The following is a 13,170-nucleotide window of genomic DNA, read 5'->3' as shown; positions in this document are numbered from 1 at the left end:
AAGAAGATAGGTGGAGAGGAGAGTATAGGTGGGGAGGTAGGGAGGGGATAGGTCAGTCCAGGGAAGACAGACAGGTCAAGGAGGTGGGATGAGGTGGTAGGTAGGAAATGGAGGTGCGGCTTGAGGTGGGAGGAAGGGATGGGTGAGAGGAAGAACAGGTTAGGGAAGCGGAGACAGGCTGGGCTGGTTTTGGGATGCAGTGGGGGGAGGGGTCGAGCTGGGCTGGTTTTGTGATGCAGTGGGGGGAGGGGAAGAACTGGGCTGGTTTTGGGATGCAGTGGGGCAAGGGGAGATTTTGAAGCTTGCGAAGTCCATATTGATACCATTGGGCTGCAGGGTTCCCAAGCGGAATATGAGTTGCTGTTCTTGCAACCTTCGGGTGGCATCATTGTGGCACTGCAGGAGGCCCATGATGGACATGTCATCTGAGGAATGGGAGGGGGAGTTAAAATGGTTCGTGACTGGGAGGTGCAGTTGTTTGTTGCGAACCGAGCGGAGGTGTTCTGCAAAGCGGTCCCCAAGCGGTCCTCCTCACCTATACTCTCCTCTCTACCTATCTTCTTTTCTCTCCATCTTCGGTCCACCTCCCCCTCTCTCCCTATTTATTCCAGTTCCCTCTCCCCATCCCCCTCTCCGTGGAAGGGCCTAGGCCCGAAACGTCAGCTTTTGTGCTCCTGCAATGCTGCTTGGCCTGCTGTGTTCATCCAGCTCCACACTTTGTTATCATGGATTCTCCAGCAACTGAAGTTCCCATTATCACTGATCCAGTGCAAAGCAGCCTAGTTCCATTTTGCCAAGTAAAAGACCCATCACTGAACTGATTTTTGCTTCATGATCTAAGTCATCAACATCCAATGGCTGATGTATTCTGACAAATGCTGTCCATCTTTCCCAAAGCACATCATCACCAGCCTAGCTTGCGATGGTCTCAAACTGCCTTTCACAAACTCAAAGCCAAAACTACACTGGAGTCTGTGAAAGGGCTGCTAGGATACTTCCATGAGATAGTTAAGAAACCATCAGTAAGAAGATCACACACCTTTACAAAAACTCCAACTGCTTCACTTAATCCTTCAGATCAGAAGTGCAATGTTGTTTCCTGGGTTTTCAGAGAATCTTTCATCCTTGCTGGATCCTGGAAGGTGAAGGTAAGCAATTGAGTAACAACCAGATCAGCTGATCAGAATCGATGCTGACGCTGCGATTTCACAGCTCCTAATCAGCTCAGATAAGCTTGCAGTGAAGATAAATGGGCATCTACCAACAGCCCACGGCTGCCCATTGTCAGACTTCCCAATTCTTGCACACAAGAAGTGACATCACCATGACAACAATCCAGTCAGACAAAACACCAGGAGTCCATCGGATGTACCCAAAATTCCAAAGGACATGGGATTTCAGAGAAGCAAGTGGCTAACAAAATTGTTTATCAACACTCACAGGCAGGTATCATTCCAAAGATTTATCTTCAATCCAAAATATTAGCCATTGCCAAACAAAAGAAACCTCTCAATGATCCATGCAGCTCTCCTGCCCTATTACCCTGCTCTCAGTAACATAAGGTCCTGGGATACCTCCTGCTAAATGAATTGAATCCCATCCAGGATGCAGTGATGGCCAAAGCAACAAGCAGGTTTTCACACTGGCACAACTTCTCCTTGCAGGACCTGGTGCTGACCCATACTGAGGCCAGATTGTAGAAAGATAAAGATCTATCGATAGGAAAATCCTTTCAATTACCCTGTGCTAATACAACACTGCGCACAGTGTACAGCTGCCAAAACCCTCCAAACACAAGCTGTTTATTTAAAAATTAATTGACTCCATTGTCAACCAACAACACTGACTATACAACCAACAACCAACACCAAGCTCTACAGTGGTCAGTCTTCACATACCAGCTCTGGCCATCAAATATACTAGCAAACACCCTCCCACAGAATTAGATCTGTTCACAAATGCTGATGGCTTGGGATTGGCATTTCCAGGATAAAGAAACATTTAAGAACACCCATTGAAGATCTATGGCCAATGGAAATCTCTTTCAGAAAACGGACGCTTCAACCATTCACTGCCAAGACTTTCATGTTAGTCAGCTGGCTGAACAACTTCACATCTAGTTCAATGGTCAAACTTTCACCCTTTGCCAAAAGTCAAGATGTCTCGACATCAATCTTAACCGTACACTGACCTGCTGGAAAGAATTCATGAACACCAGAGCCAAAGTCAAGATGCGAGTGAATTTTGTATAGAAACTGCTGGGCAGCATCAGCAAAGACAAATCATTAGACATTGCTTCACTCACCCAGATCTCCCTAACAAGAGAGTACTGCTGCTGGATCTCCTCAAGAGCTGCTAGACAAACATAATAGATATTCACCTCCCGGAAGTTATCACAATTATTTCCAGAATGTGGTGAGGCTTCCTATTTTGGCACATATTTAAACTCCTGAAGTCCACAGTCCTCCTCAAAGAACTCAAGCGATGATAGCTTACAAAGTGCCACTATTGCGACAGGAACTTCAAAAAGCCCAGGTGCCTGTCTGAAAGCCTTCAGTCCCATCTGGAACATACTCCACACCGTACAAATTGGCCAGAGCTCCATTTCTCGATGGCTCCTGTTTTGACTGCAAACGTCATCAGGTGTAACCTGGTAACTGATCCAAGTGTTGACATTTCAGGTTTCAACCTTCCACACAAAATGCGAATGATATTCAACCACTTAAGGTCAGGATATGAGACCGACCAAGGAAAATGTGGCCATTTGCTCCATAAGTGGAACCTGAGGAATCTGAGCTCAAATTGCAGCTGTAGCAAAAGTGATGTCTGAAACTGAGCACAGTACTTGGGGAATATTGCACTGCTGGAGGTGCTGTCTTTCAGACTAGACATTCAAACATGATAAGATAAAAGAGTTGACTCTGAACAAGAGCAGGTAAAAGCTATTTTGGGTCCTGGCTAATATTTATCCCTCAGTCAATATCATAGAAACAAACTATCTGGTCATGACTACACTGTTGTTGCATAAGTTTCTGTATGAAATTTGGCTCCTGCATTTCCTATATGTCAACATGACTGTACTTCAAATATACTTCATTAGCTGTGAAGTGCTTTGAGTGGTCTATTTGTTGTGAAGATATTTTATAAAATGAAATAAAACATATTTCTCTTTCCAAACCAAATGGTTCTAGTCACTTCCTCTTCTGCCAGTAATGAACAATGTCTAACCATTGGCACAAAGACTTGAGTTTTCATAACTGATATTAGATGCTCTATTGCAAACTGCCTGCAAATGTCACCTGGGTGCTATCAATGTCTGTCTACCTGTATTGGAAAAAATAAGTAAGTGTCTCACCTAAATTTAAAAGAAGCACTCGTCTGTTCCAAATTGTTGGCTACAGCCACTGGCAACTGCATAGAGCACAGCATGGCCAAAATTTCAAAATGATAACACCTAGTCCTATCACCTACACCTGACCACATCTATCATCAGCCAGAGGTCATTGTCGACATTGGTACCAACAACATTAGGCAGAAAGAGGGATGAGATCCTGCAGAGTGAGTACAGGATTGCACCCATCTTATTTTTTAGCTCTACCCATAATGTCCCAGTAGATGAACCCTCCAGTATGTGCTCTCTGAGTGCAGATGTAACATTCTCCCTGATTAGTACCTTGCCACAACGTCCAGACTTATCCTTACTCATAGCTAACTCCACCTCTTTTACCTCCTTCTCTATCTTATTGAAAATAACGAAAAACTGGAACATTGAGCAGCCACTCCTGCTTCTTTCTCAACCAAGTCTCTTTAATGGCGACAAAATCATAGTCCCATGTACTGATCCAAGCTCCAAGCTCACCTGCCTCGCTTATAATACTCCTTGCATTGAAATAAACACATTTTAGCCCATTAGTACCATCATGCTCATTTACCTGTCTCTGCCTGTCCTTTCTTTCTTATTTACTCGTCTGAAGATGTGCCTTCCTCTCAATCCCTCCAAATGGTGACCTCTTGCTCTGGTTCCCAGCCCCCTGCCACTGTAGTTTAAACCCTCCTGACTCACACTAGTGAATCTTCCTGTGAGGGCACTGGCTCCCCTCCAGTTTAGGTGCAACCCATCCCTCTTTTACAGGTGATCCCTGCTCCAGAAGAAGTTCCAATGATTCAAAAACGTGTAACCCTGCCCGTTGCACCAGGTCCTTAGTTAGATGTTTATCTGTCCTATCTTTCTATTCCTTGCCTCAGCAGCACATGGCACTGTTAGTAACCCAGAAATTACCAGATTGATGTCCTGATTTTGAGCCTCTTTCCTGATAGAATTATACTATCAGCCCCTCAACAGCCACTGAGACATTGAGGAACAAATATATAGAAAGTTTAGAGAGTGACACAATAAAAGCGGATTTCATGCAGTGGGTGACTTTAATTTCTCCAGTATTGACTTGGACTCCATCAGAGCATGAGACTTAGACAGGGCAAAATGTGTTAAGTCCATCAATAGGGTTTCTTGAAACAGAATGTGGATACTTCCAACGAGAGGAGGGGCCTTACTGGACCTTATACTGGCTAATGAGCCTGGCCAGTGACTGACCTTTCAGAGGTTGCACATTTTGGAAACAGTAATCACAACTCCTTAAGTTTTAAGATAGCTAAGAGTAAGGATAAGTCTGGACCTTGTGGCAAGGTACAAAATTGGGAAACAGCAAATTATATCAGCATTAGGCAGGAGCTAGTGAGTGTTAATTGGGAGGAGCTGTTATCAGGCATGTCCATAATAAATATGTGAGAAGTGTTTGAAGGCCTGCTGATAAGAGTTTACGACTAGCATGTTCCAGTAAGGAGGAAGGACAAGGATGGCAAGGTAAGGGACCCTTGGATATTGAGGGAGTTTATGCATTTAGTCAAAAGGCAAAATAAAAGCAAATGTAAGGTTTACGAAGCTAAAATGAGACAGGGCCCATGAGGAGTATAAAGAAAGCAGGAATGAATTCAAGCAGGGAATTAGGAGAGCAAGAACTGACCAGAAAATGGGGTTGGAAAATAGGGTTAAAGAGAATCCCAAGGCATTGTATACATACATTAAAAACAAGACTATAACCATGGAGAAGGTAGGACTACTCAAGGATAAAGGAGGGAACTTGTCCTTGGAGGTAGAGGATGTGGGTGAGATCCTAAATGAGTACTTTGCTTTGCATTAGTATTCACCCAGGAGAAGGACACGGAGGATAGTGAAATTTGTGTGGGGCATGCTAATATGCTAGGGCATTTTGAGATCAAGAAAGAAGTGGTGTTGGATCTCTTGGAGATCATTAAGGTGGATAAATCCCTAGGGCCTGATGGAATCTACCCCAGCTTACTGAGAGAGGCAAGAGAGGGAATTGGCGGGACCTTTACCAAGATTTTATCTTCTCATTAGCCACTGGAGAGGTCCCTGAGGACTGGCAAGTAGTTAATGCTGTTCCTCTATTCAAGAAGGGAAATAGGGATAATCCAGGAAACTATAGGGCACTTAAGACACTTTTAGATAGGCTCGTGAATGTGCAACGTGTAGACGGGTATCAACAAGGGCAGGCAGAAGGGATTAATTTGATTTGGTGAAATGTTCACCACAACATTGTGGGCTGAAGGGTCTGTTCCTTTGTTGTACAGTTGGACGTTCTATGTTCCATCTGATTATTGCTCCGAAATTCAACTTTAGCAGAAGTTGGCTTTGGCTTTAATGTCTTTAAACAATTTTCTTCTTCATAAAAGAAAGCTTTCTCTTGATTCTTAAATACGTCTTCAAAAAATCTGAATATGAAGATTAAACATATTCAGTTTACAATTAATGCATTGAACCCACTTATAAACAGGACCACGTTTGAGTTTGAGAATTTGAGATTAGTTTAAAAATCTTGAGATAAAAGCCTAGCGTCAGCACAAGCAGCCATGAAGCAGTTGAAGTGTTGTAAAACCCAACTGATTCCCTCATTTCCTTTTAAGGAAGGAGGCTTTCCCAGCCCAGAAGAAAAGGTTTACCCAATACAGCCTTTGGCTCCATTCCCACTGACATGTAATGGACTGTTCACTGCCCTGTTCAGTTCCACCAGGGTAAAGAAGGGTGGACAATCAGTGTGTTTAATGAAAGCAGCATACCCAAGACCTGAGAAAGGGTCCTGCAATGGATTTAATCTCATCTCTAAACAGAGGAAGGAATGAAAATACGATCACCAAACTGCTGTTCAAAGTTACTGCTTGAACAAATCTTTGATCAAATTCTTCAAACTGCTTTGTGTCATATCAGAATGTTGCCTGAAATATATTGGAATATTTTCTGCACATTTATCAGTCCACAACATTGCCCTTTAAGTGACAGCACCACTTCAACAAATAAACACTAAATTCAAACCCCAAAACAATTTGTAGCATTTTGTAGTACTATGTGTTTTGCATAGAATGAATAGTGTACTGTTTTTTGCCATTAAATAAATATCCATAAAATGCATGAGCATGACTTAACAAATAAAAATCAGAATACAAACATACAAACATTTACACAAAATTCATGTCTTCTGTGTGTTTAAAGATACTGAAACTGAGTTATGCACACAAAAACAACTGCACAAAAACAGAAGTTGCTGGAAAAGTTCAGCAGGTCTGGCAACATCTGTGAAGAAAACAATCAGAGTTAACGTTTCACCTCTGGTGACCATTCCTCTTAACTGGACCAGCACTGAGGAAGGGTCACCAGACCCGAAACGTTAACTGTTTCTTTTCTTCACAGATGCTGCCAGATCTGCCGCGCCTTTCGTGCAACTTCTGTTTTTGTTCTTGATTTATAGCATCTGCAGTTCTTTCAGTTTTTATATAGGATTACACTGCTTTTCTAACAATTTCAACATTTATTGCTGTTAATTTTCTTGGTTCCAAAAACCAAGGGTCTTTTTTAAATGGGCTTTCATAGCCTATCTATATTTAAACATTGCGTATTGTTGCACTTCTTGTTAATTTATTTCCTCACAGTTGATGCTTACAGTTATGTAGAAACAGGTTACTGTCATTTCAACTCATCATATTCTAATTGCAACATCTCTAGAAGTGCAGTGACTGCGGACATCACCACAGGAAGGAGGATGTTAATAAATGTGATGTGTTTACGTAGGCTGTTCATCTTTAGAAATACAAACATCAAAATTTATAACAGAATATAAAACAAGGCCAAAATAAATGACATGCTGAATAATGTCTGCGTGCCTCTCACTCAATCATCCCCAACTCTCTAATGCTGCTTCTCAAACATGTCCTAGATCACAGACATATCATAGAATCCCTACAGTGCAAAATGAGACCATTTGGTCCACTGAGTCTGCACTAACCATCCAAAGATTATCCCACTCTGTCCCTTTAGCCCTGCACTTACCACAGTTAACCCATCTAGCCTACGCACCCCTGGACATTTCAGAGCAAGTTAGCACGGCTAATCCACCTCACCTGCATACCTGTGGACTGAGGGAGATGATTTGCTGCCTTCAACTTTTGTAGAATCTCCTGTCTCATCTTAAAGAAAGTTTACTACTTATGATTTTCATTTGAGGACAAATTATCTCAAAAAGAGATTCTACACTGCTAGCTCAGCAACTTAGCAATATATTTGCAAATCATGATTTGTTTACAATGGCCACTGCATTTTACATGTACACTCAGCTTTTTGGAATTGGTGTTTGCTTTTCTGCATTTGCTGCCAAGACAAACAAAAATAAAAAGACTAAAACATCAGCTACTGTGATCCTCTGGCAGTTGTTTAATGGGCCACCATGACAACTACCAGGCAAAGTATTTTCCCAGCATTTTCCAATATTGCTATATCCTTTTTGAGACCAGAAATGTGCTCACTACAGTGTGGTCTAGCTAAGGTTATAAAAAAGTATTATTATTTTTGCATCCGTAGGCCTGGTTCTCTTTGCGACTTTTCCCCAATTAGTTTCTTACTTTATAAGGAGTGAATGGTTCCCTATTTCTTCTGACCATTTAGGCCTGAAATAACAGGAAATTTTCCCACTCAGTGTTTAGGTCTTTGAATTCTTTCCCCGAGGTCTTTAGATGTACAGACTCACAAATTATTTAGGACAATGGTCAACAAATCGTTGGGTTCAAAGGGAATTCGAGGGTATGCAGATAGTACGTGAAGGTGGCTTCAGGCTTAGAAGATCAGCCGTGATCCTGCCAAATGATGGACCAGGATTGAAGGATGGAAATGGTCCACTTTTGTGCCTATTTCGGATGTTCTTCAAATGTGGCACCTCACACATGAAATAATGTGCGATTTAATCACCCATTCTGAATGTTGTTCATATTTTACATTTTGTTGCAGTGTTCCCCATAGTAACCATGCCCCCAAATTAGTTGTTTTCATAAATTTTCATTTTGCATTTCTGTTTACTTATTGAAATCATTTACATAAATTGTTAATAGTCGTGGTTCCAGCACCAATTCCTGTGAAACATTTCCCACATTTTACCTGTCTGAGTAAATTGTCTTTAATCCGTGTTGCGACATCTGTTTTGTAACCATTTTGTTATGCATTCTGGGTTCTGTCTAGCAATGCCACATGGTTAAATATTCTCATTGGTCTACATTATCTAAGGTCTTTTGAAAGTTTGAAGGTAGTACATACACAGTATCTAACTCTTGTTGAGTTTTTATGTCACATCTTCAAAGAAAAATTAAACATGTTTAATCAAAGATAATATTTTTTTCCACCTGTGATATCTAATCTTTGCTATATATTTCGATTCTAGATATTTTTCTGCTACATTTTTGAGTAAAAATGAAATTTCATTATCTAAGCTAAATTTAGGGCCCACAGTTCCCTGGAATTGTTCTTTTGTTTGAAATATGAGAATCAGTTTAGGAGCATGCCAAAGTTCTGGCCCCATTTCTGTTCCAATTTCCCCTTCTTATCACAAGTTCCATCTTTTGTCCCAAGCTACTTTGTGTATGTGCAGATCCATGCACACCCATGGCTTTATCCTGTAATTTTGACCTTATCAATTTATCTTTTGATAATATCTTTGATCTTTTCCTCCTCTCCTTTTATACTTGAAATATAAATAAACGTGTTTACTGACAGGTACAAATGTATTGAGGATCAAGGTAGGGTGTGTATTAAACATATTTATTAAATATTCATTGATTGTATGCACAATGCATGGAACTCCTAATTACCATCTGTGATGCTAAGGATGTAGAATGTAGGAATATTTTCCTACATTTCCAAATGATTTGGAATCATTTCCAAATGATGCAAAGGTTAAGTCAGTTAGTAGAAATCTGGCTGATGGAGAGCAATGTGGGAAAAAGCAAACTTGTTCACTTTGGCTGGGAGAATAGAAAAACAAACAGCATATTATTTAAATCAGGAAAGGTTTCAAGACTCTGAGGTGGGGACCTATTGGGTGTTCTGGTACATGAATCACAAAAGTTGTAACATGCAGGTGTTGCAAGTGATTAAGGAGATAAATGAAATACTATTTATTGCGAGGAAACTGGAACATGGAAACAGGAATGTTTTACTAAAATTGTGCAAGGCATTGGGGAAATCATATCTGGAATAGTATGAGATAACAAGGTGTAGAGCTGGATGAACACAGCAGGCCCAGCAGCATCAGAGGAGCAGGAAGGCTGACGTTTCAGGCCTGGACCCTTCTTCAGAAAATGTTTTCTGACGACAGGTCTAGGCCCAAAATGTCAGCCTTCCTGCTCCTCCTTCCTGACGCTGCTGGGCCTGCTGTGTTCATCCAGCTCTACACCTTGTTATCTCAGATTCTCCAGCATCTGCAGTTCCAATTATCTTTGGAATAGTATGTACAGGTTTAGATTTCTTATTTAAGAAAGGATCTAATTACATGAGAAACTGTTAAGGGAAGATTTACTCAATTAATTCCTGGGGTTGAGATAGTAATCCTATGAGGATAGCTTGGACATTAGCACTTCTATCCAATGGAATTTAGAAGAATGAAGGAAAACTTTAGAGATATAAGAAATATGTAGAAATATTTAAAGGTGTGTTATCAAGAATCCAGAGACAGTATGACCCTGTCAGAGTGAATGGAAAAGCTGGCAGGTTTTGGAATCCCTGGCTGATGAGGGATAATGAGGCTCTCGTCAGGAAAAAGAAGAAGGCACACATTGGGTTTAAGCTATTGGGCTCAAGTGAATTTCTAGATGATTATGAAAAGTGTAGGAGCACACTTAAGAGGGAAATCAGAAGAGCAAAAGATGGTATGAGATGGATCTGGCAGGTAAGGTTAAAGATAATCCCCAGAGGTTCTATAGCTATATTAAGAGTAAAAGGGTGTCTAGGGAGAGAATAGGTCCCCTTAAAGATCAGCATGGCCTTCTATTTGTGGAGCCACAGGAGATGGGGCAGATTTTTAATGACTATTTCTCCTCAGTGTTTACTGTGGAGAGAATCATGGATGCTAAGGAAATAAGGGAAACAAGTGGGGATGGCTTGGACCGCATACATATGATCAGAGAGGAGGTGTTTACAGCCTTAGATCACATAAAGGTGGACAAATCCCTGGGCATGGTCAAGTCCATCCTCAGGCATTGTGGAGGGCAGGGAAGAAATTGCAGAGGCGTTGCAGAGATTTTTGCTACATCTTCAGCCACTGGTGAAGTTCCAGAAGACCGGAGGGTGGCTAATTTTGTTCCATTGTTTAAAAAAGGTAACAAAGACAAGCCAGGGATCTACAGGTCAATGAGCCTGACATCAGTGGGAGAGTGGATGCTAAAAGGATGCTTCCCATTTTGAGAAATTCCATGGACCAGAGTTTAGAAGAAAAAAAGAGGTCTCTCATTTAAGATTCAGAGATTTTGTTTTCTCTCCAAGGATTGTAAATCAATCTAATTCTCTTTCTCCAGAGCATGGAGGCATGGTCATTAAATTATTTGTCAAAGAATTGAATCTAATTTTGTTTCTTTTTCCTTTTTGTGTCATCTTATCAGGCAGTGAATACCAGATCCCCAAGACACTCCACATGAAAATATTTCACTCCTTTTCTCTTTGCATCATTCTACCAGTGACTTTAAATTTACTTCTCCTGGTACTGCCCTCCCTACAAAAGGAAATAGGTCACTCCTATTCATTCTGCCTTGGTTCTCTAAATCTAAATGAAGTATCTACTCAGCCTCTCTTTTACAAAGAAACTAACTTCCCTGGCTGCCAATTTGTTCCACCATAATAACATCCTCATAAATCATCTCTCAAGTAATCACATCCTTCCTGAACTGCAGTCACAACTATTAAATGCAGCACTCTAGCTGTGAACTAACTAGTGTTTTATGCATTTTCAGTATTACTCTTGTTGCTGTAGTATTCAAAAAATAGGTATCCTATATGCCTATTTTCATCACCTTCGCTCCCTATCTTGCTACCATCTTGCAAGAGTTGGGTGAATATTAGAGACGGAATACTGGAATTGCAAAACTGACTTACTGGAATTTTGCAGGGAGCAGAGATGGAATGAAATTGGTATAACATGAGTGTATTATACGAGAATTTTAAATGCAACAAGTGATTTCATATTTTTAACATTAATTCATAGTTTTACACTTATTTAACATTGATTTAATAAAAGAGGGAAAAAAAGAAACAGTTTTTCAGGGCTGTTCCCGTCCAAGGATAAAAATACTAATTGAAGCTATGGAATAAAGTGAATATTTTCTGCATCTTGCCTGTGTTTCACACTGTATGTGCTACTTCAACCTGCAACAGCTCTAGGTTCCATCATTTTATGCAAAAAGAAGACTATTAATGCAAACTGAACAGGAAACAGCCCATAAATTTCAAGGTCATAACTCCCTTCGTGGAGGCCATCCTCAACATTCCATGCACAAATGTGTGGCACATACATTGGAGAATGAAGGCATCCAAGACAGGGCCCCCCTCCTCCCCTAGGCATCATACCCCTGATACACAGCATGCATAAAACAACACAAAAAATCACTCATAATTACATGTAATCTGAACTGTCATCTGTTTTCTCTTTATTTCCTTGTTAGTACTTACTAGACAAAGCAGTCACCCAGGAAGTAAAATAATCAGGTTTGATTTGTTGTTTTGATTGAAACTAGAGATAATAACAGAAGCACTTTTTTGTGTGGTTTAACTTACCTTGACATTTGTTACCTTGCTCTTCATAGCCTTCTTTGCACATGCACTTCCCAATCGGGACCAACCATTCCCCATCAGCGCTGCAGTACATTTTTGGAGTGTCGTCTTTCATTGAGTTGTTGACACATGTGCCTTGCACTTCAACCAGTGAGGACGAATCAGCCCCTGTGATTGTGTCTTCAAAGAAAGCAAGGTTGTGGAATGTAGATGGGCACTTCTTGTAATACACTCGTACAGAGACCAGAGCAATACAAGCACCAACATCTTGAAAGGCTAGATAAAATCCCTTTTTAGAAAGTGGGCCGACATCTCGCACCTCCGTGTTTAACTTCATGACTCGATCTCCAAGGTCAAGCTCTGTAAAACTTTCATCTGCTGCTATTGTATCAATTTTAATGTACTGGTTTTCTCTGATATTCCTCCCATCTTCATCATTGGATTCAAAATGATATACATTAAAAGTCTCTTTACAGGTTCCAAGACCTCCCGGAAGACTGTTGCAATCTCGTAGTGTAAATTTTAGCTCAATGAATATACGGCGGGCCCCCTCGTTGGAGATCCAGTTAGTCTGCAGCCAATTATTCTGATTTTGCTCCATTACGTTACACACTTGGTATGTGTGTATTGGAGTGTAATTCTCATCAACCTCACTGATTTCTTCCCACTGTGAAAGTAAACAGAAGTACAGCATTAGATACAACATTGTAAAGCAACGCATCAAAATCTAAATAAACAGTATTTGTCATGCAAGATTTTTGGGGAAATTACAGAGTAGTCATTATTAAAATATCATAAGTTACAAAAATTGCAACAAAAATACAGCATTGCGATGATTTCTTTTGCTAACCAGGACTTTTTTTTCTTTCATTTCTGTACCTCACAGGCAATTATTTAAATCTGTTTATCTTATCAGTGTTTTATTTCTCTTTTCTACTCACTTCTGCATCTTTCTTTGCTTCACTCTTTCCCCCGTTCCTCTCTGTTTCTTCACTTCTTTCTCTCTTTCATTCTAC

At 40.6% G+C, this 13,170-nt stretch overlaps 1 protein-coding gene across 7 annotated transcripts in view; it reads right to left on the bottom strand.

Annotated features, from left to right (window-relative positions):
• LOC125450691 (ephrin type-A receptor 5-like) overlaps positions 1 to 13,170 on the bottom strand; it is a 313,119-nt gene that overhangs the window by 225,127 nt on the left and 74,822 nt on the right. For all 7 annotated transcript variants that reach the window (XM_059643652.1, XM_059643659.1, XM_059643658.1 and 4 more), the window contains one exon: positions 12,158 to 12,821. In XM_059643652.1, coding sequence (XP_059499635.1) covers positions 12,158 to 12,821 — 664 coding nt within the window. The remainder of the gene's footprint in view (positions 1 to 12,157; positions 12,822 to 13,170) is intronic.

This window comes from Stegostoma tigrinum, chromosome 3 (genome assembly GCF_030684315.1).
Source record: "Stegostoma tigrinum isolate sSteTig4 chromosome 3, sSteTig4.hap1, whole genome shotgun sequence".
In the NCBI taxonomy this organism is placed as follows: Eukaryota; Metazoa; Chordata; class Chondrichthyes; order Orectolobiformes; family Stegostomatidae; genus Stegostoma; species Stegostoma tigrinum.
This window is presented reverse-complemented; position numbering and strand designations above follow the sequence as displayed.